Genomic DNA, 25,387 nt, shown 5'->3' with positions numbered 1-25,387 from the left:
GCAAATGTTGAGGTAGGTGTTTAAAGTGTGATGTGTCCCAACTGACAGCTTTCACCATGTGTCCCTTGTAGGCCACCACCTGGCAAAAAGGGGTGTCAGTCTTTTGTTTCTGTCTCTGCTTTACCACTGCCCAGTCTCCTTTGTCAAAGACTGTTTCCTGGGTGTGTTGTTGCTGATCAGCACACACTTTCATTTTGCTCTTATGAGTAGCATCTTTGCCATGTAGTTTGTCTGCATTCACTGGTTAATCTGATGTCCACTGAGCTAGTTTTGATCTGATGGCTCTCCCAAACAACAAGGTAGCTGGCTCTTTGCTGTAGAGTGAGGAGTTGATCGGTAGGCCTGGAGGGCCTGCTACATAGCTTGGCTCAAATCGATTCCTTCCATGGACACTCGTTGAATTACCCTCTTAAGGGTGCCCATAAATCTCTGGAGAACATCATTGGCTTGGGCCCAAATGGGTGTACTCTTTTGGAGTTTGACAGTGAGTTGCACAAGAAACTTTTTGAACTGTTTGCTGTTGAAGGGTGGGCCATTATCGGATTTGAGGATCTTGGGGATACCCCAAGTTGCAAAGATGTCATCAAGCCTTTCTATAACTTTATCATGAGTTGTCGAGGACAGTGTTTCCACCAAAGAAATTAGAATATTTGTCTATGACTGCCATGAGATGCTGTCCATCTTCTAATGGTCTGAAGAAGTCAACTCTCTCCCAGGCATGGGCATGAAGGTCAGACATAGTCACTGGGTGCTGCATCACCTTGGGGGACAGGCAATGACAGATGTGGCATGCTTTGAATTCCTTTTCTATGTGCTCGTCTAGTCAAGGGAACCACACTCTGTCTCTCAAAGTTCTTTTGGTGGCTACAATGCCACGATGTCTTTTATGGGCCAACTCAATGACTCGTTGCCTTCGTCTGTCAGGTATGAGGATTCTCAAGCCTCTCAGTATTATGCCTTCTTGTGTGATGGATAACTCATCCTGTATGTTTTTGAACTTTTGGAATTCAGTATCCTCAGCCAAAGGCCTTGCTCGTCGTCTCCATGATTGTGTCTCAGTGAGTTCTTTGACAACAGTCATGACTTGGTCTATGTTGTTGGCAGCAATAATTTGGTCCACAGACCCGCAGGTGTGCTGGACCTCACAATCAAATGGAGCTATTCTTCAGCCGTCCTGCCGACCAGAAGGACGATGTGGTAGTGCTCGTCAAAAGTAATCTGCTGAGTTCTGATCCTTCCTTGGTTTCTGTACCATCTTGTAGCCATGCTCTTGCAGTCTTAACTCCTACATTTCGATGCGAGGAGGCATCTTAGCCTTTGGGTTTCCAAAAATAGTGAACAACGCCTGATGGTCCATGCTGACAGTAAATCGTTTCCCATAGAGGAATACATGAAAATGTTCACAGGCCTACACCACAGCCAGGCTCTCCTCCGGCTGAGAGTAGACATGTTCTGTTTCAGGCACGCTTCGACTCGCATAGGCCACAATGTGTCTCGGAGCATTTGGGTGGCCATTGTGTTGAGCAAGGATTGCTCCAAGCCCCACTGGGCTCTCATTTACTGTGACCTCAGTATGCAGCTTGGGGCCATTCCATTTGTATTCTCGATTGCATGTTTTATTTCTTTGAAACTGCTCACATTCAGGAGACAACTGAGAAGGAGCATTATGCTTTATCAAGTCTCTCAATGGGGCACTCACTGTGGCAAAATTATGACTGTATCTTGAGCAGTAACTGGCCATACCAAGAAAAGATCTCAGCATAGTAACATCTTGGAGAGGTATGTGGATGATAGTGCTTGTCTGGATCTGGAATCATTCCCCGTCAGAAAATATGTGCCCATAAAACTTGAGTTTGGATTTGTGAAATTCACATTTTGTTGCATTTAAAGTGATACTTGCATCATCAAGTAACTGGCACACTTGAGTAAGGTATTTGTCATGTTCTTTCTGGGTTCACCCAAAGACCAGTATGTCATCACTGAAATGAAACCATTTGCAACAGGATGGATTACTCTGGATAACATCCAGAAATATCTCAGCGGCCGAAGATACTCCAAAACTCCGGCTCTTGTATCTGAACAAACCAACATGAGTAGAAAAAGTGGTAATATATCTACAGTTCTCTTCCAGCTCGAGTTGGTGGGACCCTTTGTTTAGGTCGAGATATAAAAAACGTTTGCTCCGTTCAGTTGCATGAACATGTCTGCTATACGTTCATTGAGGGGTATACCGTCCTCTCAATAGCTCTGTTACAACACCCTCCACATGCTCCGTAGAATCTACAAATGGATCCCGACAGAAACCAGAAAAACGGTGACTCAGGCCCTCGTCAGCAGTAGACTAGACTACGGCAACGCACTCTACACAGGCATCCCAGCAAAAGACATTCGACGCCTCCAACGCATCCAAAACGCCTCCGCCCGACTGATCCTCGACGTACCCCGCCGCTGCCACATCTCCCACCACCTGAAGGACCTCCACTGGCTCCTCGTAGACAAGAGGATCACCTTCAAGCTCCTCACCCACGCTCACAAGGCACTCCACAACGCCGGATCTGCCTACCTGAACAACAGACTCAACTTCCACGCCCCATCCTGCCAACTCCGCTCCGCCAACCTCGCCCTTGCCATCGTTCCCTGCTTCCAGCGCAAGACCTCCGGGGACAGATCCTTCTCCTACCTTGCCGCCAAGACCTGGAACACCCTCCCGACCTCCCTGCGGCAGACCCAGGACCTGCTCGCCTTCAGGAGACTTCTTAAGACCTGGCTCTTCGACCAATAGTAGCACCCCCCCCTCCCTTCAGCGCCTTGAAACCCTAACGGGTACATAGTGCGCTTTACAAATATTGTGATTGAGTGATTGATTGTTTGGCTAGTGCATACCAACACAAATGCGCACTACAGTTCTTTTTGATACAACTACTATGGGTGAAACCCATGGTGGGGGCTTGTAAAACGTTAATGATATAATGTTTCAAAAGTGTTTGCCAATCTTTCTATACAGCTTCTTGCAGATGAAAAGTATCTCCACTGTGCCACTGGGCATCCGGATGAACAGCTTTGTTGATATGAAGCTATACTTTCATTTTCTTGAATTTCCCCATGCCATAAATCAACAACATCAATTCGTTCATAACCTCAGGCTAACCACCAAAGTTGTAGTTGAGAAATATTAACCCTATATCAGCAGCCGTGGCAAGACTGAGCAAACATGCACTAGACGGGGTTCCTTGTAGGACATGAATGGTGGCTCGTACTGATGTGGTTTTGTGTTTTGTTGCCGCTGTGAACAATCCTTAGCTATGTAGCGGTTTAGAAGCTGGCCAGGTGGATACCTTTGTGTCTGAAGGAGTGAGGCGTAGCACGGGTGAAAGTTGAATTTTTCCACTGGAATGATATTAATCGATGCTCCACTGTTGATGATAAATGATATAGGGTGACCGTTTACCTTCAATGTAATTCTGGGGCAGTGTCCGAAAGAAGTTTGTCAGTTGTTTGGCGAGTTGTTTTTAAACTTCGGTCTTTTTCACAGGAGCTAACCCCACATGTGGAGGCCGTCTTTTGGTGCACATAATCAGCACAAACCCAATGTCTTAGCTGCTATCCAGCACCGATGTTGAAGTACCTTTGTAGAACAAAGTTGACAACAATTGATTTTGCTTGGTCTCTACTTGCCGTAGCTGATGTTGCTTTTTAGTTTTGTGGACGTGGTGATAGAGTGCTTCGGTACGCTCTTGTGTCCATCTTTTCTTTCCCTTGTGACACGCTTGATTTTTCCTTAGCTCGACACACAGTTATAAAGTGGTTCTCTTTCCCACAACCCTTACAGATTTGTCGTAGGAATGGACATTTGCCTTTGTGGGGAAATGACAATCCACGCTGGAAGCATAGTTTTGTTTTCTTCACCAACGTCGACTTACATGCATCTGTTTTGTGCGTGTGCTTGCCTTTCATGGTTAACGCTGATTCATTGTGCACTGTCTCTGCTTCCATGTCAGCAGCTTGTCATTCTACGTATTCCTCTGCGCCTGCAGCCATCAGCATTTTCTCTAGACAGAGTTTTTGTCAACATGCGCCTTCTAAAAGAATCTGAAAGGCCGCCATTGGTGATTCTGAGGCGCATGGCTTGTTCACTGGTAAAGTCACAGAACTTGCAGTGCTTAATGTGTGTCAAGTCTTTCATTAAACTCATCCATTGTTACACCAGTTGTCACGTTTTGTTGAAAATATACCTTTCAGTCAGTATTCGGCATTGGATTGAACTTGGCTCCCAGCGCTTCCTTCACTTTTTGGACAATGATGCGCCAGTCTGGAACTTTCTTTAGTGCTTTTTCACTTCATCCCCTGAAAGGTTTTAAAATATTTTATGATTTACTTATTTATCTTCTTCTTCCTCTAGCGCATCTATTAAGTCATCAAATGGTTCAATCCACGCAGTCCATCTGGCACCAATGTTCTGTTTCCTGGATGTATCGAACGGCGGTGGTGGCTTCAAGAACATGGCTGCATTGTATTTCAAGCTCCCTTCTGCCGCCATTGCATTAGTATGTGTCGTTCAACTGATGTTGCTGTGCACGGTGACTCCAACAACACCTGCAAGCATCAGCTGTGTGCAGAGGCCTACGACGCAGTATGCTTCACCTGTCCCTGAATCTGCGTATACTCTCTGTTTCTTGTAGCTTGTTGGCGTTGTTTGTCTTCTTGCTTCGCCTGAATAGTTGCTCTATGTTCTGGGTGCTGCGTCTCTGCCGTCAATCTCACCAGCGATTTTGGGTGCTTTCAATATTTTCCTCTACAGGGCCTTTGATTGCTGCTACGGCTGTGTATGAGCTGGAGCAGGGCTTTGACTCCACGTGTGCTGGTTGCAAACTGCTTTGCATTGATTCTGGGCACACGGGGGACGCACAGAAGTCTGCCATTCCATTGCAAACTCTCAAGGGGAGCAGCCTTGTTTTCTACAGATGCGTAATCCCATACTTGTCATCAGTTGTAGCTTCTTTCCCAGCCCTGGAGCATGCAAATAGATTGCTCCACACATGGGAGCTGCTGTTGAGCTTGTCTTTATTCTCCAGCATCCATTCACACACTGCGCATTATGTTATACTTCCCAGAACCACACCCTGACTCTTCCCCCAGTTCTCATGTAGATCCTGTTCAGAGTCCACCTAAAACCACAAGGGTTCTAGTACGTGTAGCATCAAAATGCTAGGACCTCATCCCCTGACCCCCAGCACCGCAAGGAAGCAGGAAGCGCCATTGCACTTGCTGTTCCAGATCCTGGATCTTACTTCTGAGACAGGTAAAATATTTATTGATTGCACCAAACCTTGTATACATGAGTGCTATAAATATTACCTGCTTGCAGGTAGGACTGTGCTGTTTTTTCCTTTATTACACTTCTTAGTTTGCAGTCTGCTAGTGTTCTAGCTGCAGGTGTGCCAGGAACCACCAGGAATGGTGAGCTTGTCTGCAAGAAAAGGGGGGGGGGGGTTCTCGTCATGATGACTTTGTAGACCATGCAGCTGGCTTTGAAGTTGCTGCAGGTCAGCTAGGAGAGCCAGTGTTCAGGCCCTGGACGAGATGTGCTGCAGTGTGTAGGATGGCCTTAAGAAGTGGCCACTGTGGGTGCCGTAGTATTGAGCATTGGCTGGCATGCTATAGGTGGATGCATCACAATGGACCGAGGCATGGTGCGAGCGTCAATGTGGTCTTGGGTCCAGGTGCAGATGGCGACCTTGTTTAAGGAACAAGCACAGGCGAGGGATTCCACAGGTAAGTATCAGTCCTGGTAGGCATGCAACAGGGTGCTCCATCAACTTCTGCTTGGTTGCAGAATGCTGCGATCCTCCAAAACTTGGTGGGGAAGAGGTGTTGGGATGCAGCTCCAGTGTATCCAGCTGCAGGCCCCTGATGAGTCAGTGGATATTTGTTGCAGCATGGTGCCTTGTGGTACTGGAGTTGTGCACGCTCGAGAACTGAACGTGGCTTACGGTTTACTCCATCACAACGGCAATGGATATCCTGTCCGCCGAAAACGTAATCCCGTTATATCCTCTGGGATTCAGATTTCGGCGGATGGGATAACCCTCACCGTTGTGATGGAGTAACCCGTCCGCTGAGTACTAAATCAGGCCCATAGTTCTTTAGTGGGTAAACATATGTAGGAGATGCAACACCGTGGGAGATGTAACTCTGCAAGAGATATACCGCTGTAGGAGATGTACCTCAGGGGGTGTACCTCTGCAGGAGATTTACCTCTGTGAGAGGTAAAACGCTGTGGGATACTTTCTTCTGTAGGAGATGTACATCTGTGGGACATGCACCTCAGGGGGTGTACCTCTGGGAGACATACAACTGTAGGAGACATAACTCTGTGGGTGATGTACCTCTGTGGAAGCTATACAACTGTAGGAGATATAACTCTGAAGGAGATGCACCTCTGTGGGAGATATAACCTGTAGGTGATGTACCTCTGTGGGGGATTTGCAACAGTAGGAGATATAACCTGTAGGTGATGTACCTCTGTGGGAGATATACAACTGTAGGATATATAACTGCGGGTAATGTCCCTCTGTGGGAGGTGCACCACTGAAGGTGATATACCTCTGCAAGTGAGCTATAATGTACATAATCTGATAAAAAAGGATTCAGAAGTGACAAGAATGGGATGATGTGAGAAAAATTGAAGGCATGAGGGGAGGAGTCAGGCCTCCAAGGATAAACATGATAACAATAATAACTTGTTTTTATATAGCGCCTTGGGCAACACATCTGATGTTCCTAAATGTTACACAACTGGTGGTGCTATTGTCCAGTTTAATGGTACTCAGTTTACCGACCCTGGGAGAATTGAGGGCGGTGTCTGCCATGCTTCAGTCCAACTCTGACCTGTGTTTAGCGCATATATCAGCAGAGAGCACTTCACTTACTGTGACCAGAGTCCATTTTGTTCGTAGACCCTGCAGTAAATCTTTGCAGATGTGCAGTGAATGGATGCTGGTAAGCATCGACTATCAACTACATGGCCCAGTCGCCGCAGCCGCTCCAAGGTCCCAATATGTACAAAAAAGGGCCTGATTATGAGTTTGGCGGACGGGTTACTCAGTCACAAACGTGACGGATATCCTGTCTGCGGTATTACGATCCCATTATATCCTATGGAAAACCTAATACGGTGGACGGGATATCTGTCATGTTTGTGATGGAGTAACCCGTCCACCAACCCTAAATCAGGCCCTAAATCCTTTTTAGAGCTGGAAGTGGAGAGGACTTACCAACCATGTTCACAGTTTGTGCAATAATCTAGGATTAGTCCCTCCATAGTGGGATAAACTGGAAGACTCACTTCTTCAGGACGATCTCGGAGGCGCCCTTGCTGAAGAGGCGGAAGCCCCCCTCGGGCAGGCAGATGATGGTGCTCATGGACTTGCGCACGGAGTTGAAGGTGTAGACCTTGTACAGCTTCTCCTCCGGGATCTGGTCTCGCACCAGCTGGTAGTCTCGCTTCAGGTCCAGGACGAAGCCAAGGAGCGAGCATTCAGTCTTATTGCCGACCTGCCGGGGAAGCCCTCCTTCCTTCTCGGGAGGCTGTGGAGGAAAGATGGCAAAGGGTCAGAAGTTAGCATGCCTGGGGGTGGGGGCAATCTTGCTCTGCTGGTGAGTGCTTAGGGGAAGCACCCTTAAAACACCCCGGGCCCGATTCAAAAAGGTAAAGTTAGACTTTTCGTCTGAATTTAGAGCAAAAGTCTAACTTTACTATTTTTCGGTATTCACAAATGGAAGTTACGAGAGGTATCCTTATGACTGTGGAGTTTCTGCACTTGGGGTGGAAGTGTGGAGAGTTCACCCTGAGTTTGGTAATTCCACCCCGAGTGCAGAAACTCTGCAGTTACAAAGATGCGAATTGTAGCTTACCTTTGTGAATACCGAACAGTAGTAAAGTTTGACATTTGGTCTAAGTTAGACTTTTGGTGTAACTCTAGCTTTGTGAATGCCGAAAAGTAGTAAAGTTCTTCCAAAACTCTAACTTTACCTTTGTGAATCAGGCCCCACCTCTTTACGGTAAAGCGATAATATAGGCAGAGGAGTGGGACAGTGGGCCAGTACCGACTTGCTGTCAGCATTACACATGCTAGCAACACAACGCCTTCCTCTTGGCGCTTCTCACTCTGTCCCATCAAAGACTTCAGCAGCCTTTAAGGCAAAGTTGTCCCTGGTCAGCTGTTCGTTGAGTGACTCTAAGGGACAAGCTTTGGAAGTTTGTTGATCCCAAATTCTTTCAACATGCTTAAATTGTATAGGAAAGCTCTGAGGCACACTGAATGCTACTTACACATACCGGACCTACACATGCTCACCCTGTATGCCAAGGGTGTCCACTGGAGGTCGGGCAGCCTAGTGCATGCCAGAAGCTCAGGAGATCCTCATAGGATTCACATTTATATACCGAATCTACCTGTAACTCAGGTAGATAGTGAGTGGAATCCTGAAGGTTTACCATAGACCAGTTATTCTTGGATGTAACATGGACAGCCCTAGAAAGCACTAAAACCTCTGGGGGAATGGATTGTGGTGTCCTTACCTACTGGGGATAAGAATGGCAGTGCCATTACCCTCTGGCGATAGGAGAAACAGCATCACTGCCACCTAGAGGTAGGAAAGCCAGTGTTGTTACCTCCTGGGGATAGGAAGGGCACTGCCATCACCCTCTGGTATAGGAGAAACAGCCCCACTGCCACCTAGAGGTAGGAAGGGCAGTGTTGTTACCTACTGGGGGTAGGAGGGGCGGTGCCATTGCCCACTAGAGGCAGGAAGGGCAGTGTTGTTACCCACTGGAGAAGGAAGGGATATGCCATTAACCCTAGCCGAGCGGAGTAGTACTGTTACTACTCACAAGGAAAGGAAGAGGTGTGTTAGCCCCTGGAAACAAAATGGTGGCCTTATTGAACAATGGAAGGGCAATGATACTGCCCACTGAGGAAAGGAAGAATTATACTCTAGGGAAAGGGAGGACAGTGTGACTAGCACCCAAGGAAGGGACAGTGAACGTTACTACAACGGCCTATGCAGCCGGCACCAAGGAAAGCGCAGTGAGTGATGCCCACCGCAGAGAATGGATGAACATTACAATTACTTGGTGGGAAAGAACAACCGATGTTATTACCTCTTGGGTACTGAAGCGAGTCTTACTACCCTGGAGCTAAGGAATGACAGGTCATCGCCCCCTGTGTTTCCACCACACCCAATTCGACAAATTAGTGACTTTCAATCTTATTTTTCATTCCAATTTACATATCAAAACAATCTAAAGTGTGGGTGCAGGTCTCAACAACGCAGGTTAAACCATAAATGAAAAACTTGCAGAAGCCCACACAAATCTCAACCAATGTACACCAACTCTGAATTTCGATATTCCCAGTAGATTTTGAATACCCCCTGCTCCCGCATTGAGGCACCTGGCATATGAGACCAAATGCCAGCCTTATATGCAAGAACACAATGAGAAATGAGCTGGACCGAGTTAATGGGGCTTAAAGATAAGCTAGTGGGAGGCTCTCAAAGCTGTTGTTTGTGGCTGGAAATTTGCCTCTCAGTTCATTTGCATGATATGAATGGTTTTATATTAAGAGCCACAAATGTGCTACAACTTTGACTTTGAAGAGATGCAATCAACTAAATGACATTCAAGGGGATTAGCAACATGAATGTGCTGGTCCTGACAGTAAAGTGTATTGTTGGGTTAGAGTGACCAATACAACTGTCAAGACTAGTAACTCCATCATTAACTGACACCTTCCAACTGAGCTCAGAGGGCTCTTGATTACGACAACTTACTCCTCGGAGAGCAGTTACGTTGTGTGACCTTCGTCATCTTAATCAGTTAATTTACTTTGAATTGATGGACGGCATGAATTGTGATATTTTGTGTTTATTAACTTCTCAAATTATTTATATATGTTGGATGTTGTGTGGAGCGATGCAGTGTCGCATCACAGCATCTTCAGAACACTTGTCCGGAGGATGGACTGGTCCAGGTTTCCAAACTGTAATGCTATCTTTATTTTCCATTTGCATACTGAAGCCCAAGGAATAGCTGTCTGAATAAAAAAAACTTAAGTTATTGTGTTCTCTCGTTAAGATTTTCTCAAGTAATCTGTAACAAGGTGACAAAAACTTCTGAGGGGGCAGTCAGTAGTCAAAGGGGATACGTCTATATTAGAGAAACCAAAGTGGAACAAGGCGCTGCCAGTCAGGATACAGATTGATGTTTTTTATTGATTATGAAAGCTCAAAATGGGTAAACCACAGTCGAGAAGAAAGCTACAGTTCTGACATACTTAACACCCCATTCCTATGCTTCTTGACTGCAGCGCCCTTCTCGCGACCCCCGCAATCTTCGCCCTTCTTGCATGAAACAGTCAGAGAGTGGCACGTTCCGAGACAGCCTGGGACTTACTAGTATCTTGGAATGTAGTGCAATATTCTGAGAAAGCCCGACACTCTCTAGTATCTTGTTGTGGAGCGGAATATTCTGAGAAAGCCCGACACTCACTAGTATCTTGGAGTAGAGCGGAATATTCTGAGAAAGCCCGACACTCTCTAGTATCTTGGAGTAGAGCGGAATATTCTGAGAAAGCCCGACACTCACTAGTATCTTGGAGTAGAGCGGAATATTCTGAGATAGTCTGGCACTCACTAGTATCTTGGAGTAGAGCGGAATATTCTGAGAAAGCCCGACACTCTCTAGTATCTTGGAGTAGAGCGGAATATTCTGAGATAGTCTGGCACTCACTAGTATCTTTGGAGTAGAATTGAATATTCTGAGAAAGCTCAGGACTTACTAGTATCTTGCATGATTAGGTGAGGCAGGGAGTGGAATGTTCTGAGAGAGCTCTGGAAGTCACTAGTATCTTATAGGGAAACATTGGGCAGAGTGTGGAACATTCGGAGCTAGTATTGTGCTGGTAAAGTCAGGCAGAGAGTGGAACAGTCTGATGTAACACAGACACTCACCAGTATCCTGCAGGTAAAGTCAGGTAGAGTGTAGCACATTCTGTGATAGCTTGCACACTCACTAGTTTCATATAGTGTCAGGTCGGGCAGAAAGTAGAACATTCCTGGATAGTCCTGGCACTCACTAATATCTCACTACTATTTTAAAGAAAATGGTAAGGTTGAGAGTAGAACATTCCAAGATAGCTCAGGCACTCACTAGTACCTTGCTGGATAAAGTCAGGTAAACAGTGGAACATTATAAAAGAGCACAGGCACTCAGTATCTTACAGGATAAGGTAAGAGAGAGAGTGGAACATTCTGATATAGCACAGTCACTCACTAGTATCTTACAGATTAAGGTAAGGGAGAGAGATGAATATTCTAAGAGAGGACAGGCACTCACTAGTATCTTACAGGGAAAGGTAAGAGAGAGAGGGGAACATTCTAAGAGAGCACAGGCACTCACTAGTATTTTACAGTGTAAGGTAAGAGAGAGAGTAGAACATTCTGATATAGCAGAGGCACTCACTAATATTTTACAGGTTAAGGTAAGAGAGTGCAACATTCTGACATAGCACAGGCATTCACTAATATCATGCTGGATAAAGTCAGGTAAACTGTGGAACATTCTAAGAGAACACAGACACTCACTAGTATCTTACAGGGTAAGGTAAGACAGAGCGTGGGACATTCTGATATAGCACAGGCACTCAATAGTATCATAGAGGTTAGGGTAAGAGAGAGAGTGGAGCATTCTAAAAGAGCACAGGCACTCACTAGTATACTGCTGGTAAAGTCAGGCAGAGAGTGGAACATTCCAAGATAGCACAGGCACTCACTAGTAACCTGCTGGTAACATCAGGCAGATAGTGGAACATTCTGACCTAGCACAGGCACTCACTAGTATATTACAGGTTAAGTAAGAAAGAGAGTGGAACATTATGTCATAGCACAGGCACTCACTAGTATATTACAGTGTAAGGTAAGGCAGAGAGTGGGACATTCTGATATAGCACAGGCACTCACTAGTAACCTTCTGGTAACATCAGACAGTGAGTGGAACATTCTAAGATAGCTTGCATACTCACTAGTTTCTTACACAGTCAGGTCAGGCAAAGTGTGGGTCATTCCTGGCTAGTCCCAGCACTAACTGGCATCTTAAAGGATAAGGTAAGGTTGAAAGTGGAACATTACAAGGTAAGTATCTTGCTAGAGAAAGTGAGGTAGAGAGTGGAATATTTTGAGACAACAGAGGCACTCTCTGGTATCTCACAGGGTAAAGTAAGATAGAGTGAGGGAAATTCTGAGATAGAAATGCCACTCACTAGTATTTACAGGGTAAGGTAAGTTAGAGTGTAGGAAATTCTGAGATAGAAATGGCACTCTCTAGTATCTTACAGGGAAGATAAGATAGAGGGGCACATTAGGATCATGTCAGTCAGGCAGAGAGTAGAACATTCCTGGATAGGCCTCGCACTCACCAGCATCTTTCTGGATACAGTAAGGTTCAGAGAGAAACATTTTGAGATAGGATGGGCACTCACTAGAATCTTGCTGGATAAAATCAGGGAGTGAGTGGAACATTCTGAAATAACACAGGCACTCACTAGTATCTAACAAGGTAGGTTAAGAAAGATAGAGAATGTGCAACATTCTGAGATAGAACAGGCACTCCCTTGTTTCTTGCTGGGAAAGTCGGGCAGAGATTGGCACATTCTGAGATAGCTTGCACACTCACTATTATAGAATAGGTTTATATTAGGTCAGAGAAAGAGTAGAACATTCCTGGACTACCCTGGTACTCACTAGTAACTTACAGGATAGGATCAGGCAGAGTGAACCACTTTGGCATAGCTCTGGCACTTACTAGTATCTTGCTGGTAAACTCAAGCAGGGAGTGGTGCGTTCTGAGAATGCCTGCACACTCTCTAGTATCTTACACGGTCAGGTCAAGCAGAGAGTAGAACCTTACTGGACTCACCTTACTGGACTCTCCCGGTACTCACTAGTAACTTACAGGATAGGATCAGGCAGAGAAGGGACATTTTTGCATAGCACTGGAACTCACTAGTATCTTGCTGGTAAAGTCAGGCAGATGTGGACACATTTTGAGATATCTTGCACACTCAAGTATCTTACACTGTCAGGTCAGGTAGAAAGTAGAGCATTCCTGAACTGTCTTGGTACTCACTAGTAACTTACAGAATAATGTCAGGCAGAGAGTGGTGCATTCTAAGATAGCTTGCAACACCCTCCATTATCTTACACGGTCAGACAGAGAGCAGAACATTCCTGGATAGTCCCAACACTCACTAGTAACTTACAGGATAAGATCAGGCAGAGAGTGGGCATTTGTTTGGCACAGCCCTGGCACTTACTAGTATCTTGCTGGTGTAGGCACTGTTGATGGAGATGGCGTGGACGAGCATGTCCAGGGTCTTCGAATGAAGGCTGCTGGGGTCAGGCACCTCTTTGTACAGCGTGTCTCCAACATGGGACTGCACCACGGTCATGCGATTGGTCGTGAGTGTGCCAGTCTTGTCAGAGCAGATGGCCGTGGCATTGCCCATGGTCTCACAGGCATCCAGGTGCCGCACCAGGTTGTTGTCCTTCATCATTTTCTGTGAGGAAAAGATTTGTTTGAAAAAAGTTAGAGGCCTGTCACAGACACTGCAGAACCAGGTCAGGTGTTACCACCCATCAGCCCTGCCACGTTTCCCACGTCCATGCGTGATGTGCTGCTCCAGTCCAGGTTTTTTCTTTGAATTCTGGGACTTGTAATCTTGTTTCTTCCATTATAAGACAGAACTACAACTCTCAGAATTCAAAGGAAAACATCTGGAGTGGTGCAGCACATCACTTATGCACCTGGGAAACCTGCCAGCTATGCACCCTAAGAAAAGACACATCTATAGGCTGGGCATGTATGAAATCATGGGTTATGCCTTTCAGTGGCCATACACTGGGACATACTGATTTACAAAGCAGGTCATGCGCTCCCCAGGGTGGATCTGATCGCAGCGTGTGGACATCTTGTCCTGCCTTACTCCATCCAGAGGTATGATGGTGTGCTAAGGCAACATGGCAGCCGATCAACTGAAACGTTTACCCTGCCTTTGCCCTCCCCCGGACCTCCCAAGCCATAACCACTAATAATTTCCACATTTCACTGCTATTATTCCCATGAATTATGGATTGCACCCAGAGGGAAGCTTAGACTTTGATGTTTAGTATTACAAAAATATACCGACTAATGAATATTTTAAAAAGTTTAATGCAACTCAATTTCTAAACCAGCTACTGCAACATGGTGCAAGAGTGACGCAACCCTTAAGTAAGATGCATGAATCCACACAAGGCCACCTTGTGTGGCTTCATAAATCTGGAGTAATGTAACACAGTGCAAATGCGTTACATTACTCTGCACCCAGGAGGCGTTTCTATGGGTGTTGGGTCGTTCCCAGATTTACAAGAATTTTTAAACCTGGGGATGCGCCTAAACCTTACACCTCCCCAGGAGAGGCATAACAAGGAGAAATCTCTTTATTCCTCCTTTTTTACCTCTTTCTATGTGTGATGCATTCTGCAGCACGCATAGAAAGAGGAAAAACATCCATGGATTGTTTTTGTGCAGAAACGTGCCCCTTCCTGCAGAAAAACAATCCTGTGTGCAACAAAGGCACCCATGCACCATGGTGCCAGGGTGCCTGCATTGGCGCGAGGGTGCCTGCATTGGCACGAGGCTGCCTGAAGGGTGCCAGCACAGGGGAAAGGACAGGACATGCAGTATTCTTTTAAATATGCCGCATTCCTGCCCGTTCTCTGTGACGCTATGCAGCGAGGCGACGTGCTGTGCTGCCCTGCACCACAAAGCCCATAAATAAGTGCCCGAGTGTCAGTAGGCAGGTAGCACGCCACTCCTGGCGGGGGCTCCATGAATGCGGTACAGAAACTTCAATAAATGGCAACTCTCAGGTAGAGACTCTGGGCTACAGGGAGAGAGCGTTTACCCTTAAACTGCTTTCGGTGGGAGGTGTTCTGCCCTGCCAATTGAATGCCAATCTGCGTGCTGGGCCTATCAACAGCAACCGTGACGTCAAAACTGGCGTGAAAAAAATCACATCAGTGACGTCATGTTCCTGTTGCATGTGAGGACGATTTCACCTGTACACGTAAAAGGACAGTACGTGCAGGTTTTTATAGAGGTTCGTCTGATGTCCCTGTAAAGGTCACGACCTCACCTCCACGGGAAGAACAATTTTGAGTCCCTAACTTTGGGACCTCTGCTCTGAACCAAACATTTGTAGAAGTTTCCTTACTCCGGTCCCAGCTTTTCCAGGTTTTCTGAAAATTGTTAAAAGGGCGTAAAGATATAACTTGGAGTGGGGGTTGGTGGGTGTTGAGGAGGGATATCCCTCTCAGATATCCATAGTGACTTCGTCACAGGTCAAGAATTCACCAAACGTAGAAAGCAGACCGTGCATGGCTACCTTCCGGCCACCTGTGAATATGGTGAAATTACGTTACCCAGTTCTTCCATGATGCAATCAGTATATAGTGCCTCGTTGCCCTATTAATAAATAGAGCAATCTGCCAATAAGTATTCCGCAAGCTGCTCTAATAATAATGACCACAAGGTGGCACCCACGCTCCATAAAAGCGGATTTAAAGGGAGGTTGTGCTAACAAAGCTTCGGTTTCTCCACATTCTTGAGTTAAAATGACTCAAGCAACTTTTAGACACACCCTGACCCTGATGCATAATGCAACCCGTTGCTTAATTTGTGGAGCAGAAAGTGGGGGCCCACTGTGTCTTGTGAGCCCGCCCCCGGTGCTGCCAGAATGTCAGCGTTGCTAGCACCAAGGCCCCTGCTCTTGAGTCCACCTCACTGGCTTCTTCCAACTCCGCCTTCTTGTCGCTTTACTAGGGGAAGGCGGAACTCGCGGAGCTTCACTCCACGGAATTCCTCCGAGTTACATAAAAACTCAAGGAGATCCCGAGGAGTTCTGCAGGCAGGCAGAAATCAGGGGCGGCTTCCTCCGCTGCTGAAAGCAGAAAAATAAAGGAATAATAAAAGTATTTTATTTCCCTTTATTTTTCCACTTTCGTAGAGCGGGGCCATCATCCTCCACGTCAACAAGTGGAGGAGGACTGGGGGTGCGCTTCTGAGTGCGCATGTCAGTTTGGAAGGCCGTCCAAGGCCACCCAGACTGACATGCGCGCTTACAACTCTCCATGCTGCTGTGTTGAACAGCCGGGGGAGACCAAGCTCAGGCTTCCACTCCCTCCCTGAGCGGCATTTCTGCCCGCTCAGGCCAATCACGGCGCTTCTTTCATGTTGCGTAAGCATGAAAGAAGCGTCTGGATTGGGTGGGGAGGGAGGACGAAGTTGATAGGCGGCTGGAGTGGCGGAACACGGAGGCGGCAGGTACGTTTCTTTTTTTTTATTGCCCCCCCGCACCCCTGCTCCACACACTGCCCCCGTACCCTCCGCTCCCCCTCTTCATGCGCTATCCCCCCACCCTTCCTGGCAGCAGCCGCTACTGACAGAAATGTGTACATCGTGCTGATTTTTAGCACTAGGAGCTTGTTCCGCGCTGCGAAATCAGTACGAACGGCACCAGGCGGAGTACCAGAGGGCACTGTGCTTGAGTTGGTTTTACTACCGCTTGAGTAGATTTTCTACTTGAGCATCAGCTTTCCCAACATAAACGGCTGTTGCGACCGCTCTCCTTGGGTAAATCTTGCTGGGTGCCCTCCTAGTGCCCAAAAATCATGCTAGGGGACGCTAATACCAGCTAGCCACACTCGAGTTAAAAATTGTGCCACATGGCAGTTGGCGAAATTTGGCCGGAACTTGGTGCCACCTGCGTAATGTGGAGTGGCCTAAACTCTGCAAGCTCCGCCTGAGGAGCGCAGGTTACCGCCCACCCCTGCTCTTTACGTCCCTCTAGTAGATCCGGTGCGACTTCTGTTCGCTTGCTCTCTTCCTCTCTTTTCTTTGTTCTCCTTGTTCTCCTTGTTCTCCTCCTCTGCTGCTTTTCGTCCTCTCTCACTCGGCTTGCAGAGTCCCCAAAAGTGACTGCCGGTGCCCAACACCTGTAACCACCGGCACAAATTAAGCACTGTGACATAGCACTGCAGAGCTACTTTGAGCGGGTGAACTTTTAACCGGAAGGCTTTGAACCCATGTTATGACCCAGCACAAGATTGGGGAATTCATAGAGCGCTCTGGACTTCACTTGACGGGCTCACCTCGCAGAGGAGTGCAAGGCGGCACCGTCTGCCTCGCAGTCTGGACTAAGCTTTTCGAAACCATCGCTTTGGGTTGCGCTAAAAATAACTGGCAAGTTCCTGGAAGCTCTGCCCTGGTGCTGAGGGCACAATCAAGGGACTGGGTGCCCAGACTGCTTCCCTATGCCAAGCTCCCAGTTACAGCCCTGCCAAGTTTCCCAGGTCCATCCGTGATGTGCTGCTCCAGTCTAGGTTTTTCCTTTGAATTCTGGGACTTGTAGTTTTATTTATTCCATTAGAAATCAGGACTACAAGTCCCAGAATTCAACGGGAAAAAAAACTGGACTGAAGCAGCACATCACGCATTGGCCTGGGAAACTTGAGAGCTGTGCAGTTATCACTTGGTGCCAGTTTCTGATACTTGTGGCGTTGGCACACCTTGGACACGTACCAGGCCCACGTGCACCCGCTCCCAGGGCAGGCTCAGCAGAGATGCTCTACGGCCTGTCCTCTGCAGCGTGTCCCGTCCTCCTCGGATTAGCCCCCAGTGCTGGCCTGGGGCCCCGCAGCCGCACCCGGCCACCCTGCAGGACACAGCTGGCAGGCTGGTGGCACTTGGCCAAGGACCCTAATGCCAATCTTCCCCTAATCCCCTCCTGGAAGGACAGAGCCTGGGCACGCCTGGGGTGCGTGTGCACGCGCCGGCGCGCTCCCGAGTGCCTGCACGGTTCTCAGGGGGAAGCTGGACCGAGTGACGAGGCATCCTTCAGGGTAGGAAACACCGGGTTCATGCGCCTGCTGCAGAGATGGGGGAACCGGCAGTCGCAGATCTTCAGGCCAGCAGGGCAGGCTCAGCCGTCGCTCCTCCGAGGGCGGCAAATGAGAATGGTAAAGTAATCAGAGCTGCTGTGATTTAAGTGCCAAGACATAGATGAAGTGTGCGCTACAAGCATGGCTACTGTTAACACGTTTCAGGCTAAATAACAGCTTAATGGTATATTCTGTGGCATTAGTTAAAATCATTACACTACATGGCGGCTTGCGATGGATAACCAAGCAACGAAAAGCATTAAAACACGCATCCTGGCACTGAGCAGGATGCAGGCCAGGGTCACTGGAATTATGCGGTAGTGCAGCGATTTTCGCATAATTATAGATGCACTACATTTGCCACAGAATTCACCATCTTCCACATAGTCTGCTGTTTTAACAAAAAATGTGTTTCTAGCTCAAATGGTTCAAAAGTTACTAAAATGCTCTGACGTGCTGCTGTGCAGTTGAAGGCCCTTTGCAAAGCTGGACTGGTCACCTTTCTGTTGTTTATTGCTATATTTGGGTGTTAAACTGGTACTAATGAGGTGCAATCAGTGCCCAGTGTTAATAAGTTTAAAAATCACGAAATGATGAAGTAATACTATTACAGAATGTGCAGCATTATGCCGCATAAATTGGCCTTTTTTGCTGCAGAATTTACTCAACCTTGGCACATAATCTGACCCTCTCCTGCCGCACAATTCCAGGGGCCCTAGTCTAGGCACACCTAGGGCCCAGTGGGACCAGGTCTACAGCTGCTTGTTGAATTCAAGAAGAGAGGAGGAATGACCCGCTGCCCACAAGGAGTGAGCGGCAGGTCATTCCACACTTTAGGAGTGATGTAGTGGGAAGAATCTCTTCCTTATGGTAATTAGGCCGAATCAGTAGTGTACAAATTTCACTTTTACTTTATTCGAGAATGACTGCTTTAAATATTCTTGATATGTAGGGTTTTTTTATGAGTTAATAACAGACCACACATCAGGACACTTATTGAAGGCATTTTTTTAATGGTAAAGGAGAGATTTTTGGCCAGACTGAGGGCAGCTTTTTTTGAACAGGTTGTGGCTTGTTGAGCCCAATCACAAATCTTGGAAGCCTGGCTCGGTTAGTGAGATGGGTAATAGCTCGAGCCCTTGATTTTGCCCCAGTTCTGGTGTTGTTGGACGTTTCCTGCCAAGAGTGGCACTTAAAGTGTTCTCGTTAGAAGTTTTGCTAGAAATTTTAGAATTTAAATGGCAGTTTAATTCAAAGCCTGGCCTTGTCCATCCTCCTTCGACCTTTACAGTGGTTTTTGTGGGTGGAGATGGGGGGGGGGGGGTGGCAGAAGGGGGCAGAGTCTGCCTGTCTCCCTAACAGAGGACAGGGTTTGATGGGCTATTGAAGGGGTAACTCTGAAGCAAGGCCATTATTGGGGTTAGAGCTGCCCACCCACTGTGGTGCCTGGGGATTGGGGGGAAGGGTGTCAGAGGCTCCAGTCTAAATAAAAGGGGTCCCACCACTGCCGTTTGGCGCTCTGCAGCAGGCGGGGCTTCTGGTCAAGGGTTTCCAACAGCAGAGTCAGTTGAGGCCCCTCCATCTGAAAGGTGGGGTTCGCCCAACTGTAGATGAGTTTTGGGGTGGCCTTCCTGTCCAACAAACCTCAAATGAGGCCAAAGTAGTTGTCTCTGAAGGAAGATCATTGGCTCACAAAGAGACGAGACAAGACTTGGCCATCACCTTCTGATTTTAGCCTCAAAAGAGATGGTTTTCAGGAGGAGACAGTATGTTGAACACCCTTGAATTTCATGGGCGCTAAAAGGTAACCACCGTTCTACCTGGAGGAATATCTTCCTGCAGGAAAAGTACATATGCAAATGGTGGCGTCCCAGGCTTAAAGTGGGATGGAAAAACTACGGGGTCTGATATGATGAGACTGAAAGAACCACAATGAGTCACTTTGGAGTTAGATCAAAGGCAGTGAAGGGTGGTTCTGCTGCCGAGTTAAGACTTTTTTTTCACCGAGTGTGAGGTTAAAAATGGAGAGCCCGATAGGGACCCGTCTCAGCACCTGCTTTTTACAACTGCCAGTGCTGAGCACCGGCAGGACCCGGCCCACTTAAAGCCCTGGTCGTATTCTTAATCCTTACTCCAGGCCTGCAAACAACCCTTGGAAGTAAATGTAGGGTACTGAATGTACACATGAAAAACTATGATTTGCACAGATTTACATACACATTCCGCAGGACTTCGTGAATATGTGAAATCTACAGTAATTGTAGGAGCAAGCCTACCATCTGCAGATTTCTGACTTTTTAATAAAGTTATAAGTAAGCCCTGTATCCTCTCCTTGCAGTATACCTGGGGCCGTAGTATGGGAAGAGCCTGTGGGCGCAACAAGCACGTGCACCCGCTCTGCACGCCCCGGGGCACTTTGGTATTACAGAAGGGGCCAGAGACGCTTGTGCAGCCCCTTCTGCAATAGAGATCACGCTCGCGCACATCTAGCGCCAGTGCTATCACTAGAGGGTGTGGCCTCATTTGCATGGGGGCGTGGCGAATCCCTTTGCCTCTGCGCCCACGCCACATTATAGATGCAGGTGCAGAGGCAAAGAAGCTGTCAGGAGTCGCACTGATGGCAGCCCTCTGGAGGGAGGGAAGTGGGGTCACACCCCTTTGCAGGCAGCTGCAGTCACTCACTGCACCCCTCTGCAGGGGGATCTCTAATCCCCTTAAAGGTCCATGCGGGTTTCCGCCTGCACAGTGAAACACGGAGCCGCTGCTTCTAAGCCTCTGTTTGTCACCTCAATGCGCTGCTCCCAGGGCAGGGCGAGTTCAGTGTAACAGGGCTCACGTTCTCTGTTTGCTCCCGGCGCACCTGTTTTAAGGTGCGCCAGACGCAATCAGAGAAAGTGTCGCTCATCTGTAATGGGGCAACTGGTTTTGCCGGCCTTCCAATGCTTTCTTTTAGAAAGATCTAGAGCTAAACTTTGCTTTCTCTCTGGATTCTCTCCAAATCAGCAGAAAGTGGAGCAAAACTGCAACTGCTTCGAGGGTGACATTGATGGCCCTTGGTGACGTGTTAGTGCCTAAGTCCAGACGACATTGGTTCATACGGGTTCTTGGTAGAGTGGGGACACCATGTGCCACAGATGATGTTCTTCCCTCACTGCCTGGTCTCCTCTGCCCCACAAAGGAGGATCTCCACCTGCTGCCACCTGGCAGGGCCAATCAGCTGTTATTTAATGAGGCTTAGGGACTCCTGGCCTTCAAGATGTCACCAAGACCCAGGAGGGATGCGGAAAGCCCCGAGGTCATGACCTTTATCACCACGCCTCACGCCAAGGTAGCCTCAGAGGTCTACAACTGTCCCATAAACAATGGGTTTATTCAATGTAGGCTTTAATACCCATACTAATAGTAACAACGACGCCGAGCAATAATGCTGCTACATACCGTAATACAATTAATAGTAATGCTAACTTCAATGCTTACAATGTCAATAATAATTGCAATTATAGTTAATAGCACTTAGTACCCCTGAGGAAGCGTTGAAGCTCTTTTCAGCGAGTCGCACACTACTCCGGAGCCCAACGGATTAGTAGTGGATTAATAGAGGGATACATAAATAGTTACGTTGAGAGGTGGGCATGTGAGTCTGTTAGTTGGATCGAGTAGGATACGGTGGGAGAGATGATGGAAGTCTAGAAAGGGTTACATGGGAGATCGCAGTAGTAGAATGAGGTCTGGGAGGAGTCCGAGTGGAGGCACAGGGTATATTGAGACAGGTACAGGGTGGGTCATAGGGTAGTGCACTGGAGGAAGTTGAAGTTTGTTTTCTTTCTTTCTACAGTAGGAGTAAAATAATAAATATAAAGGTACATAACTTCAGAGAAAATGTATACATTTATAACAAAAATAATAAGGAGATGTACAATTGTATTGCATAAAATTCCATATATTTACACCACAAGTAATATGTCCATTTGTTAAGCAGACCAAAGGAATATCTATATATTTTAAACCACAAGTAATCTATATGTTTGTACAAAGAAATCCACATATCTAAATGCACACATATCATCAAATTATTCATATTTACATGCACAGGCATGTCCTGTGCATCTGTATTTTGAATGTGGTGGTCAGGCAGGAAAGAGCCAACTCTTGAGTATTCTTCTCAAGATAAGATAGTATGCTGTGGCTGCTATGTTTCAAGGTAATGAATTCCGTAGTTTGGCCGCTTGAGCAGAGAAGGATGTACCACCTATTGTCTTTTTTTTGAATGGTGGTGTTTTGAGGCGGCAACCAATTTTGAGCGGAGGTTTCTTTGTCAAATATATTTTGTGATTTTATTCCTGATGAAATGTGGTCCTGTTCCACGTATTACTTTGTGGGTGATACAAAGCAGCTTGAAGGTGGAATGTCTGGCAACCAGTAACCAATGTAGGGCCCTCTTGGCAGGGGAGATGTGGTCTTGTGGCTTTACACGTAGGAGCAGTCTGGCAGCAGAGTTATGAATGTGTTGTAGTTTTTCCGTAGAGATGATCTGTTGTAGAGGCCATTCGCGTAATCCAGTTCTGCTAGTACAAGAGACGTAGTAGCCTGGACCTTGTGTGTAAATCCAAGGTGGGGGAAGATGCGTCGCAGAGTCTTCAAGGTGATGAAGCTTGATCTTGCTAACTTGTCCACTTGGGCGTTCATTGATAACTTGGAGTTCGTGCTACTTCCCAGGTTTCCTACTTTCTTAGACACGTTAGGAGGTGGTCCCCTGATGATGATGATGATGGTGGCAGTGATGGTGGTGACGACATTGATGAGGATGATGAGAATCATCTTCTTCATCACAACATCACCAACAACACGATTAGTCCAATGAATGGTGATAACAATAAGGGTATGAGTGTTACTCCTTCCACGGGTATTAACAGTACTAGTCTCATACTCATTGAAGGGGTTTACTCGTGATCTTGAACGTGGGACAAATGTGAGTCCACTTGGAGGCCACTGACTGGTCATTTTAGAAATGCACCCCCTCAGGTCAAACCCTAGAACATTGAGCGCTTTGTAAAGCATGATTCAAGAATACGTGTGAGCTGCGTCAATTTGTAACTCTGGAATCGTCTTGTATACATTTAGAACAGAAAATAGAGATGTTTTGATTTGGGAATCGTTATGCCGTGGTGGGCATCCATGTGCTGTGGGTGGGTGTTTTTGTACTGTGGGTTGGCGTCGTTGTACTGTGGTTGGGCATCCTTACACTGTGGGGGACATCCTTGTGGTGTGGGTGTGTGTCCTCGTACTGTGGGTGGGCGTCCTTGTACTGTGGGTGTGTGTCCTTGTGGTGTGGGTGAGTGTCCTCGTACTGTGGGTGTGTGTACTTGTACTGTGGGTGTGTGTCCTTGTACTGTGGGTGCGCGTCCTTGTACTGTGGGTGTGTGTCCTTGTGGTGTGGGTGGGTGTCCTCGTACTGTGGGTGGGCGTCCTTGTACTGTGGGTGTGTGTCCTTGTGGTGTGGGTGAGTGTCCTCGTACTGTGGGTGAGTGTCCTCGTACTGTGGGTGAGTGTCCTCGTACTGTGGGTGTGTGTCCTTGTACTGAGGTGGGCGTCCTTGTACTGTGGGTGACTGTTCTTGTACTGTGGGTGACTGTTCTTGTACTGTGGGTGGGCGTCTTTGCACTGTGGGTGGGCGTCTTTGTACTGTGGGTGGGCATCCTTGTACTGTTAGTGAGTGTCCTCATACTGCGGATGGGTGTCCTTGTACTGTGGGTGCACGTCCTTGTACTGTGGGTGTGTGTCCTTGTACTGTGGGTGTGTGTCCTTGTACTGTGGTATTGTGTGTCCTTGTACTGTGGGTGGGTGTCTTTGTACTGTGGGTGTGCGTCCTTGTACTGTGGGTGTGTGTCCTTGTACTGTGGGTGTGTGTCCTTGTACTGTGGGTGTGTGTCCTTGTACTGTGGGTGGGCGTCCTTGTACTGTGGGTGCGCGTCCTTGTACTGTGGGTGTGTGTCCTTGTACTGTGGGTGTGTGTCCTTGTACTGTGGGTGCGCGTCCTTGTACTGTGGGTGCGTGTCCTTGTACTGTGGGTGTGTGTCCTTGTACTGTGGGTGTGTGTCCTTGTACTGTGGGTGCGCGTCCTTGTACTGTGGGTGTGTGTCCTTGTACTGTGGGTGTGTGTCCTTGTACTGTGGGTGGGCGTCCTTGTACTGTGGGTGTGTTTCCTTGTACTGTGGGTGTGTGTCCTTGTACTGTGGGTGTGTGTCCTTGTACTGTTGGTGGGCGTCCTTGTACTGTGGGTGTGTGTCCTTGTACTGTGGGTGTGTGTCCTTGTACTGGGGATGGGTGTCCTTGTACTGTGGGTGGGTGTCTTTGTACTGTGGGTGACTGTTCTTGTACTGTGGGTGGGCGTCCTTGTGCTTCAGCTGTGGGTGGGCATCCTTGTACTGGGGATGGGTGTCCTTGTACTGTTGGTGACTGTTCTTGTACTGTGGGTGGGCGTCCTTGTACTGTGGGTGTGTGTCCTTGTACTGTGGGTGTGTGTCCTTGTACTGTGGGTGTGTGTCCTTGTACTGTGGGTGGGCGTCCTTGTACTGTGGGTGTGTGTCCTTGTACTGTGGGTGTGTGTCCTTGTACTGTGGGTGTGTGTCCTTGTACTGTGGGTGGGCGTCCTTGTACTGTGGGTGACTGTTCTTGTACTGTGGGTGACTGTTCTTGTACTGTGGGTGGGCGTCCTTGTGCTTCAGCTGTGGGTGGGCATCCTTGTACTGGGGATGGGTGTCCTTGTACTGTGGGTGTGTGTCCTTGTACTGTGGGTGTGTGTCTTTGTACTGTGGGTGGGTGTCCTTGTACTGTGGGTGGGCGTCCTTGTACTGTGGGTGGGACTGTGGGTGTGTGTCCTTGTACTGTGGGTGTGTATCTTTGTACTGTGGGTGGGCGTCCTTGTACTGTGGGTGGGCGTCCTTGTACTGTGGGTGTGTGTCCTTGTACTGTGGGTGTACTGTGGGTGGGCATCCTTGTACTGTGGGTGGGCGTCCTTGTACTGTGGGTGTGTGTCCTTGTACTGTGGGTGGGCGTCCTTGTACTGTGGGTGACTGTTCTTGTACTGTGGGTGGGCGTCCTTGTGCTTCAGCTGTGGGTGGGCGTCCTTGTACTGTGGGTGGGCGTCCTTGTACTGTGGGTGTGTGTCCTTGTACTGTGGGTGGGCGTCCTTGTACTGTGGGTGGGCGTCCTTGTACTGTGGGTGTGTGTCCTTGTACTGCGGGTGTGTGTCCTTGTACTGCGGATGGGTGTCCTCGTGCTGTGGGTGGGCGTCCTTGGACTGTGGGTGGGCGTCCTTGGACTGTGGGTGTGTGTCCTTGGACTGTGG

General features: G+C 47.8%; 1 protein-coding gene across 13 annotated transcripts in view; it reads right to left on the bottom strand.

Moving 5' to 3' along the window:
• The window catches only part of ATP2B3 (ATPase plasma membrane Ca2+ transporting 3), a 536,302-nt gene that overhangs the window by 67,672 nt on the left and 443,243 nt on the right, over nucleotides 1–25,387 (bottom strand). For all 13 annotated transcript variants that reach the window (XM_069209397.1, XM_069209399.1, XM_069209393.1 and 10 more), the window contains 2 exons: nucleotides 13,374–13,616; nucleotides 7,346–7,587 (listed from right to left, as the gene is read on the bottom strand). In XM_069209397.1, the coding sequence (XP_069065498.1) occupies nucleotides 7,346–7,587; nucleotides 13,374–13,616 (485 nt within the window). The remainder of the gene's footprint in view (nucleotides 1–7,345; nucleotides 7,588–13,373; nucleotides 13,617–25,387) is intronic.

The sequence above is a fragment of the Pleurodeles waltl genome, chromosome 10 (genome assembly GCF_031143425.1).
Source record: "Pleurodeles waltl isolate 20211129_DDA chromosome 10, aPleWal1.hap1.20221129, whole genome shotgun sequence".
Classification (NCBI taxonomy): Eukaryota; Metazoa; Chordata; class Amphibia; order Caudata; family Salamandridae; genus Pleurodeles; species Pleurodeles waltl.
This window is presented reverse-complemented; position numbering and strand designations above follow the sequence as displayed.